Source organism: Hemicordylus capensis, chromosome 6 (genome assembly GCF_027244095.1).
Source record: "Hemicordylus capensis ecotype Gifberg chromosome 6, rHemCap1.1.pri, whole genome shotgun sequence".
In the NCBI taxonomy this organism is placed as follows: Eukaryota; Metazoa; Chordata; class Lepidosauria; order Squamata; family Cordylidae; genus Hemicordylus; species Hemicordylus capensis.
The window spans coordinates 96,052,993-96,063,570 of record NC_069662.1 but is presented as its reverse complement, the minus strand read 5'-3'; the positions used below and the strand labels follow the sequence as shown (position 1 = coordinate 96,063,570).

General features: G+C 41.4%; 1 protein-coding gene across 33 annotated transcripts in view; it reads right to left on the bottom strand.

Annotated features, from left to right (window-relative positions):
- The window catches only part of CLASP2 (cytoplasmic linker associated protein 2), a 193,847-nt gene that overhangs the window by 164,355 nt on the left and 18,914 nt on the right, over window positions 1-10,578 (bottom strand). For all 33 annotated transcript variants that reach the window (XM_053263355.1, XM_053263378.1, XM_053263356.1 and 30 more), the window contains exons 4-6: window positions 7,908-7,999; window positions 7,551-7,626; window positions 6,246-6,343 (exon numbers count right to left, since the gene is read on the bottom strand). In XM_053263355.1, coding sequence (XP_053119330.1) covers window positions 6,246-6,343; window positions 7,551-7,626; window positions 7,908-7,999 — 266 coding nt within the window. The remainder of the gene's footprint in view (window positions 1-6,245; window positions 6,344-7,550; window positions 7,627-7,907; window positions 8,000-10,578) is intronic.

Sequence of the window (10,578 nt, the reverse complement as noted above, 5' to 3'; positions counted from 1 at the left end):
ATTCCGCCTCAGAATCCGCGGTGTCCCCTTCATCCCGATAGTGGCATAATTAGCATCAACTTCTCCTTTGGCTTCTTCTGTGGGACCTCCTTAGACTTTGCAACTGTCTCCTGGGTGCAGTTGGAAGGTCCGCCTAAGTTGATTTTGGCATTGTCGCAGTAAGCGAAGCATGCTGTGTCATGACAAGTGGTGGGTGTGCTGGTGGCTGAGTCTTAGGAAGTTGCTGTTGCGTGTTGACAGTCCGCAGCTGCGGGTTTACCAGCATAGGTGGTCTGTGCCACAGCAGGCGGCTCATGCACTGGAACATGCTGAGCTGTTCTCTGCGCCTTCCATAGCTGGAACTTGGCATAATCATCCATTAGAGCTGCAGCTGCTGAAATCCACGTGCATATGTTATTTCCCTCTGGCTTGATAGTCCTTGCATGTTAACATACTGCAATGGTGACCTCCAAGTCAATGCGACATAGGATGTAGCCGATACCAATGCTAATGGAAGAGTAGACACCATCTCTGCCCCTGATACTAAAGCTTGTTGCAAGGTGCAACACACAGGTGACATCAATGGTGGTTTTGGTATTGGTGCAGGAATCTCCTCGACGTCAGGCTTGATGCTGAGACCGCTACTGAGGAAACCTTGAAACGTCGACCCCAATGGGGTGCTTGGCGTTGAGTCCAACATCGAGAGCAGTGTGTTTGTGGTACTGGGATCCAGTGACGGCTCAGCCCCCAACATGTGCTCAGTTTCGAAGTCAACCAGTACCTCTGAATCAGGTTGCCTAGGGGCACTGCAGCGGTGTACGTGCAGGCAAAAACTGTAGAGTCCAATGTGGAGGCACAGCCATCAAAGGGGATCTTGAATCAGTCAATACAGCCCCCACAGTCACAATGGTCAACCCTGAAACAGTAGGCTCTGATGTTGAGTCCTCTATTGTTATCAGAGAGGACAGACAAGCGGACTGTAGTCCTGAAGGAGAGGGTGCTCTCTCCCTCAGCACCGACCTTGTCTTTGATCTGTGCTTTTTTTAAGGTGCTGTCGACTTCTCTTCAACCAATCTCCTTTTCTTTCATTCCTTATGTCTCACACCGCTCTAGCCATATCTTTCGGGCGCTTAAGAACATCTTCCGCAGCACGGAGGGATTGTGCCCCAACCAAGGATTTCAACTGCACGCATACTCCTTAGTGGTTCTTCCATTGTCAGGCACTCCAATGTCAAAGCCCACTTTCCTGACATTGAGTTCAATGTTGATCCTGATGTCAACAGGTAATTAGGTCTCTGTGTTGGGGACTAAATGCGCCCTCAAACAGCACTGCATACAGTCTAAGTGCCCATTTTTTAAAAGGTTGTTTTGAAAAGAAGCAGCAGATTTTGCATGTTGAAGGGGCATGCTGCTCACCCAGATACATCAGGCAAGAATCATGGTAGCCTGTAGATGGTAAAGTCGCTTTACACTGGATGCAGTGCTTAAGTTCCCACTGCCGTCATCCATCAGACAGAGTAATCAAGGCCAGTCCGAAGTCTGTTCCCACACCAAAACAGGTCCAAATAGACTAATCAAAATGCCGTCTAAAGTCCAATTACCGAGTAACAAATCCTTTCTCTTCATATTCTACAATAGTTCCAAACTCACTCTGAGGAGCTCTGCTACGAGGTAATGACGCCTTGGTGGTCAGAAAGGAACTAAGAAAAACGGACCCAAACTGCTAATACCAGTGGAAGCACAGGCCACATGCAGGGCAGAAAGAGTGCTGCAAAGAGCTAGCTAATCCTTCCATGAGGTCCCTGCACAGAACCCAATCCTTATGAAGGGCAATGGATCACGATCCAGATCCAAACCTAAGCCCTGTTCAGAAATCATGTTGTATCTTTGTTCAGATGTCTGGACACTCATACATTTTTGTGTGTGAATGACTGTCCCTGTGTTCATTTTAAAAGCGAACCTGGGTACAGAGCCCCTAAAATACAGGATGCAGATAGGATGTGTACCGCTATATCTGCGTTCAGCACGTGAACAAATGTACTTGTGTATACTATACATAGATTGTAAGAGTGTTGAACATAACCAGTGTAATGTAACTAAAGCCCCACAGCCAGGGGCTCTAGTTTTTCAGCAGATACATAGAGCTTAAGGACTATGGCCCACATACTGTGCAGCAGCAGGAGGGTGGTGAAAGGGCTGCATAGCTGCAGTGAGTACCTGAGGTGAAGGCTTCTCCTGCTGCCAAGCAAGCACAGAGAGGGCGGGAAGAGGGAAGGACTGGATGGTCAAAGCCTTTAAAATTATTTGTCTCATGTATGCTTTCTAATCCCATCCCTTTCATATGTTTCATTTATAAGTCTAGTGTTAAAAGACACATTACCTTTGTTACAATGGACAATTCATTGTCACCAAAAATCTTATGCACTTTTCACTAAATCTGTCCCTCAGGACATAGTTGTGCAAACTTTCCTGAATCCCCCTAGGTTCTGGTACAAAGCTGCTTTCAATACAGAGAGCTTTTGTGCTTTGCTATTTCAAAGGCAAGTCTGTGGGTGTGAAGCCAGACACTGACGCTGATGCTGAAACTGTGGGAGATGAACTGGCTGGCCTACAAGCCCTCAGAGATGGCTCCTCAAGGAGTAGAGGAACCAACTTCTCCCAGAAGAGGTGGGAGATGGCAAGTAACTAATGCTCAGCAGGCAACACAGTTAAGGAACAGTTTAAAAAACAACCCGATAAAGTGCTATTAGCTTAAGAACTTGTAAAAGGCACTGCAAGAATGTGAGAGAATAGCTGTATCTCTGTGTGTATTTTACACAGGGAAGCCTGCTTAAAGAGAACCATAAGAACACAAGAACAGCCCTGCTGGATCAGACCCAAGGCTTATAAAGAGCCCCTGGTGGCGCAGTGGTAAAACTGCCGCCCTGTAACCAGAAGGTTACAAGTTCGATCCTGACCAGGGGCTCAGGGTTGACTCAGCCTTCCATCCTTCCGAGGTCGGTAAAATGAGTACCCAGAATGTTGGGGGCAATATGCTAAATCATTGTAAACCGCTTAGAGAGCTCCGGCTATAAAGCGGTATATAAATGTAAGTGCTATTGCTAAGTGCTAAGGCCTATCTAGTCCAGCATCCTGTTTCACACAGTGGCCCACCAGATGCCTCAGGCCAGAGCCGAGGACATGCCCTCTCTCCTGCTGCAGCTCCCCTACAACTGGTATTTAGAGGTATCTTGCCTTGGAGGCTGGAGGTGGCCTATAACTACTAGCCACTGATAGACTTTTCCTCCATGAATTTATCTAAGCTCTTCTTAAAGCCATCCAGGCTGGTGGTTGTCACATCTTGTGGCCGAAAATTCCATAGGTTAATTATGCACTGTGTGACAAAGTACTTCCTTTTGCCAGTCCTAAATTTCTTGGCAATCAGTTTCACGGGATGACCCCTCATTCTAGTGTTATGCAAAAGGGAGAGAAATTTCTCTCTCTCTCTCCATACCTTGCATAATTGTATAGGCCTCTATCATGCCACCCCTCAGTCATCTTTTTTCTAAAGTAAAAAGCTCCAGGTGTTGTAGGCTTACCTCATAAGGAAGGTGCTGGAGAAGAAGAGTTCTTCTAATGGTAAGGGTCTAGAAGCTTTGTTTGTCAGATCACTGGTTCATCGAGTGCAGTACTGTCTACACTACAGTACTCTGTCCTCCTGTCTCTCTGAGGCAGGCAGGATGAAAGGAAGCAAGTTTTGATTCCGTGGTTTTCTCAGCACCAAGTATAATATGCTGTGCTATTGCTGCTATAACTATCTGGTTTTGCTGGACCTCAAATTGACAAAGGCAGAACTTGGATGCCTTCCTTCCTTCCTTGAGTTGTCGTTTGGTTTGTTTGTGGGATAGTGTTGTGGTGAGAAATGGACAGTGGCAGGTGTGTGTGTGTGTGTAATATTTCTTGGTGATTGCTATAAAGAGCTTCATGTCTGGCCTTGAGACTAACTTGTGCACCTGCTCTGCAATCTGCATTGCAACGTGTGCTCAGTCAAAATGTGGCTGAAACTGCACTAGTTGAGCTTATGGCTGTGCTTTCTGCTAAGTAAGAGTGCTGTTATGGCAGATGTCGCAATGCTAGGAAGTAACGTAAGAAGTCATAAGAGTGTGTGTGTAACTTGTGCCAATGTTGTTTGTTACTGCAGTGTAGGCACTGTGTCTGGCAGTGGATTCTGGGTCAGTGATTCTTTTTTGGCCTTTTTTGGACTGTGTTTGAAATGTGTGTTCTGTGTTGGGTCGGACAGATTCCCTTTTACTATGTGCCTCTGCAGTGTTTTTCAAGGCAGGGTTGCAAAATGCATTGCAAATTGCAATGCAAAACTTGTGCACACTCCAAGTGCAGCTTGTTCTGTCCATAGGTAAAAATTGGGAACTTGAAACACGCCATTGTTTCCCAGGGGTAGCTCCTAGGGACACCAAAGTGGGTTGGGCTGTAGGGCATGATGGGCGCTACCTACCACCAAACTCACAAAAGAAAATGGGCCAGTGGGTGATTTTAAACCAATTATTAATTGTTGGTGTACCTAGGAGACATGGGATACTTCAAGTCTTACTCAGCAATGTAGAGCCGTCATACAAAAGGCAGAAGTAATCCAACGTAGTAATGCAACCATCTGCACAGCATGCTTCATGGAATTTACTCCAGCTTGTTAGTAAGCATGGGTCCCCACAAAAGATGGCTTTGTTGTAGCTTCAGTGAAAGATACCTATATAGACATTCATGAAGTGGCTGGTGGAATCTACTGCAGTTTACAGGCCCATGCTATATGTATCCTTTAAAACTCATTCCTCCTCTAAACTGGGGGCAAAACTTTGGCCACAACTGCCAAAAACACCACACACACCTCACAGCCTCTCTGACGATTTCACTGGTGATATGTGCTTAAAGCAAACAATTTATTTAAAGTGAATGAGTTGACACTGAATGCTAGCTTGCACAAAGTAATGACATTTCTAGTTGTTCCAGCCTCCTCACCTCTATTTATTTTTCAAATTTGTAGACTGCCCCAAACTTCTCTGTAGACTGCCTTTGGGCAGTTTACAACAACAGACAGATTAAAAATAAAGACCTTAAAACAATTTAAGACCACAGTATAGTTAAAATGCTTGGGTGAAAGAATAACTATTTAGAGACTCTTTAAACGCTGTGGGAGATGGGGAGGCCCTATTTCAGCAGGGAGCACATTCCAGAGTCTCAGGGCAGCAACAGAAAAGGCCCATGCCTCAGCAGCCACCAGACGAACTGGTGGCCACTGCAAATGAAACTCTCTGGATGATCTCCATGGGTAGTGGAGCTTATGGTGAAGTGGGGATGACTTCTAGGAATTCAACAGCTGATGTTCAGGATACTGGAAAGTTGCAAGTGTCCAGGATATACTTTTGGGTGGTGTTCTAGGGATTCTCAGGGAAGGGGTGCAGTGGGTGTTCCAAATCACAGCTTCACAATAGAACCTTTGATAAATTGCTTCCTCAAAGACTTGGGAAAGAAAGAATTAACTGCAGTAGGCAAGCATCCCTACAAGGGGAAGGGAATGAATAGGAGCAGAACTTTCTGTCCTCCTACATCAGGCCTGCTCAACCTTGGTCCTCCTGCAGATGTTGGCCTAAAGTAAGGTGTGCTGTTGAGTCGTTTTCGACTCTTGGTGACCACAGAGCCCTGTGGTTGTCTTTGGTAGAATGCGGGGGAGGGGGGAGGGTTACCATTGCCTTCTCCCATGCAGTATGAGATAATGCCTTTCAGCATCTTCCTATATCACTGCTGCCTGATATAGGTGATTCCCATAGTCTGGGAAACATACCAGCAGGGATTCAAACCTGCAGCCTCTGGCTTGATAATCAAGTCATTTCCCCAATGCACCATTAGGTAGCTAGATGTTAGCCTACAACTCCCATAATCCCTGGCTATTGGCCACTGTGTCTGGGGATTATGTGAGTTGTAGTTTCACCTATCAGTCATGGCGCCAAGCTTTTTTTGTTCAACAAATTTTAGTTTTTAAAAATCCATGTCTCTGAGCAACGTCTGAACCAACTCAATAACAGATGATTACAAAGTGTATTTTATTTTGTTTGCTTCTTTCATTCCTTAGCAAAATGTTTGAACTTCCATGCTGTCATATGGACTGTCTATATAATTGAGAACAAAACCTAAAGTTTAAGTATATTTATACACATTATACAATTATAGCAAGAGAAGTAAAGTAAAATAACCCATACTACAAATACAAAGCTCACCTTGCAGCAGGAATTCCCCTTTTGTTAAGGTCTACTCTTACTTTCTCTCCTATGTGTCTATAAATCTCCACAATTGCCAATATTGCAGCATCTCTCACCTGTAATCATAAAGTTAAAAATAAAACTTATAAAGAATAATGGTATAAAAAATACACTTTACCATTGGTTTTTTTAAACCAACTCCTCACATCTTTGCCTTTGAGCATCTGCCAAGTATTAAGGAAGGGCGAAAACTGGAACACAGTCTTTAAGGAGTTGGTCCCTAGATCTTTTCCAACACATTGACCAGCAAGTCCAAGGAAACCAAGGCTGGGGCAACCAGAAGGGTCAAATTTCATTCCCAAAAAGACAAGTTAACCTTCTCTGACCTGTTGCAGAGCATTAGACATTACTGACCCATAACCAAGATATGCTACCTAACTGCAAGTATCATCAAAATTTATTACAATCTTAGATCAAATACAGACATCGGAACTGCAGGTATGACAAGTGCAGCTGGAGAATAATATATCAGTTTGTGTGCTGAAAGGCATTGTACCAATGTATCTTATTATACCCATTCTGTTTGAATTATCCTGGCAGCCTGTTACTATCATATTCATTTCTAAATTGGATCAATAGAAAAAACTTTGTGAAAACTCCCTAGAATTATTTCTTGCTGTATGTCTTTTGATCCTTCCCACAATGTTTGTTTTTTTAAAATCTCTTTATCATTGACTTTTTTTATTTAATAAAATATAGATACTTAAATAAAAAACTATTACTTCTGGCATTTTAGCTCAGATAATTCTCTCTCATTTTAGGAACTTCTATCTTGCATCTACACTTGAATAGCAACTTCAAATCAAAACAAGGAAAGTACTACAGCAAGTAGTAAAACAGTAAGACAGTAATGGTAGGGTTTACATTCCTTTATCATCTGATCTGAAGTCATAAACAAAAACACACACTATACATACATATATTTCTAGAATTCTAAAATATAACATAAGCCTATAAATATATGGGATAAAATTTGAAATACCTAGACCAGTTCCAGAAGACAGACAACTTTCTGTTCTGCCAAAGCAACAAGCAATATCAAGACCAATGGCTCTTTAAACTTTATTTTAAGCAGAGAGTGCGCTGTCTTTGGAAGAATTTACACAATTCTTAAGAATCACCAACACTAAGAAACCCATTGGCTCTGACAATTCTTTTCCTTTAATCTGAAAAGATATGCATGGAGAAAGAGCAAGCAAGACTGTCCACTATGATCCAAAAATCATAATGCATGTATTTCCATTAAATGATTGTAATCCTTACCTGGCTATTAGAATCTCCAAACAAGATGCACAAGTGTGGTACCAGTTTGCTGAGGATTAATGACTGTGCACCATAGCTAGAAAAAAAAAATGAAAGAAAGCATCATTTCCCTCTCCTTCACATAATATAAGAAAACACCACAAGCCAGCTCTAGCACCTTTTTAACTACTGATCTGTTGATTGCTGGACACTTTTAATATATTCCCAAGTCCAAGTTGAATACGTTCTGTACACTGATTACAATTTAAAGCTATTTTGCTTTCCTTATATTACTAACTTGAAAGAAAACATGGCCCACTAGAAAAGGAAGAACATTCCATTAAGTAGCTCATTTCCATAAAAAATAGAAATACATACGTGTTTAAGGTTGCAATGAGACACAGACAGACTCCTTCTCGAGAACGATAGTTCTTGTGTTTAAAGCCAGAAGCAAGACGCTCCCAAATGAACTATTAAAAAAAAAAGATTAGGTTATTGAGATGAAATCTATTCTCTGGTAAAAATGCTATTTTTCAGTGCTGGGCAACAACTATGAATTCACACTACAATTATTACAGGAATGTTTACAATAATTGAAGAATAAATTTAAAATAGAATATTTTATACTACTCCAAATTATGAATATTAATACTGATACACAACTATACTAAAATGAAGTATTTGACAAATCAAATATCACATGTTATTCAGCTACTACAAAGGCCAAGTAAAAACTGCAACTGAAGGTCCAAGTCAATTTTCTCCCAGCTTAGTCTTTCCCTGCTAAAAAAAATCTTCCCATCTTGACTTGATTACGTCCCTCATCCAGAAACTTCCTACAATACTTAATTTGTTTACAACAGATTTTTAAAAATGCATTTTCAATAACTTTTAAAAAAAAATTGCACACTACACACTTGTACTCCTGGTTCTATTTGCCCTTCAATTCTTCAATGAGCTTCTGTGGTGATCTCTGGATCTTTCTTCAATTACGAATTTCTTGGGCTACACTCATTTGTTCCCATGCACATTCATCTTTCCATGTTTAATCTGCATTTGTTTTTTCCTTTGTTTGTCTTTATAATTCTTCACTTTCCAGGAGTTCTGAAGTTCTAAATCACAACTGCCAATGCTGTAAACCTGAACCTTACAAGACTAGATTTGCAATGATATTTCAAAGCAAGCAGAATCCTACTACTGCAACTCCCTTCAGCTGCAATGCTGCCATTATAATCTCAGCCGTTCAGTAGGCATTCAGGAGAAAAAGGTTGCCTAGCAACTGCTGCACAGTGAGCAATAGCACATTTCCCAGACTGCAGCATTTTATGATTTAGATCCTCCCAGTATTCAAGTCATGCTCTAGCATGATCAAAACAGACAATGTCGCATGTATTTGTAATACATATTAAAACTACATTGTTCTTCTTTAAAAGACTAAAGCACAGAAGATAAACCAGATAGGCTAATAAGGAAATATAATTACTGAAATTATTTAAATAGTCTAATGTTGAAACATTTTATTAGAATCTCTGTAAAATAAAAACAGAACAATTTTCCCTATCTTACAATATATTGCCAAGATTATCTTATATTTAGCGTAACTTTCTCGCCATTTTCAATTAGTAGCCTACAGCAAGAAAAAAAATCCCAACATTTCACAGGCATTACATTTTCAATTATGATGGCTTTGTAATCCTCAAGTATTGGGCTGGCAGAAGCCCAGTTGGAATCAGTGCAGGCAAAGCACCTGGCAACAGAGGGGAGAAATAGTAGTTTAGGTTACTATCAAACACTAGTTTTGGATGGGGCATGTATATGAGCTCCTTGGAGGAAGGGTGGAACAGAAGTGTAAAACAACAAGATTCAAAAGTACTAGAAATGCACACCAAGATGGCCAGGGAAAATGTTTCTCATTAATACACAATGAGCAACAGTTAATGGTATGTTAAACAGCATTTTCCTTACAACATTCAAACAAGTGCTAGCACTTTAGTTTTTAGGTACAGAATATAAACTGGAAAACAAAGAATCTGTAAAGTGAGGTGCTCAGTAAACTGAACAGACTAAACAAATATTGCACCAGTGTTCCCTCTAAGAGGGATTCCCAGTTGTTGTTGACTACAACTCCCAGAATCCCCAACTGCAATGGCTTTTGCTTGGGGATTCTGGGAGTTGTAGTCAATAACATCTGGGAATCCCTCTTAGAGGGAACACTGTATGGAATGGGGGAGATATTTATATAGAACATACTATGGGAAGCAGTGGAAACAACAAGTGATGGCTATTGACTTTAGCCTAATTGTCAGGGCATTTGGAAGAACATCTGAATGAGACTACTGCAAATTTAAACCACCAAGTGTTACAGTGTTGATATTAATTTTCCTACCCTTTGAGAAGTCTTTAAACATTGCTAAAGAATTCTAGAGTAATACTGAACAAGGATGCAGGATGAGAAATCCAGACTGAAATCCAGGGTGCCTACTGGAAGCCTATGTAGATGTACTACTCTCAGTCCATTAACCATGATGAAGGGATCACAACTGATTGTAGGATCACATGCCACTTCCCTCTCCTTCAACTCTTTGTTAACTCCCATACTGGCCTCGACCATAGTTAAGGGATTTCAGCAGCACCCCCTTTAGCTGGTCACCAGTAAAACAAATATTTAGTGTTATCCATGGTCTCTGGCAGTGCCAATGTAGCCTTTAACTAGAGTTTCGGCCAGCGAGGTCAACACATGGAGAATTTGAGAGAGGGGAGGAATCTCACCGCCTTCTTCAGATTTCTTTAAACTTGGTTGAATGATCCAGAATATTATGTCTGCATAGGCTCTAGGTGGCCTGTGACAACTGTTAGAAACTAGATATGACATAGCACTACTGAGAAGATACAATTAGGTGCAGATATATTGCAGCCCACATTTTACTTCTGGTATGAGTAGGAGAGAAATCTAAGTAAGTGAAATAACCATACAGTACTAAATGGGTTGTTTATTTATTTATTTATTTGATTTAATTTATATACCGCCCTTCCAAGAATGGCTCAGGGC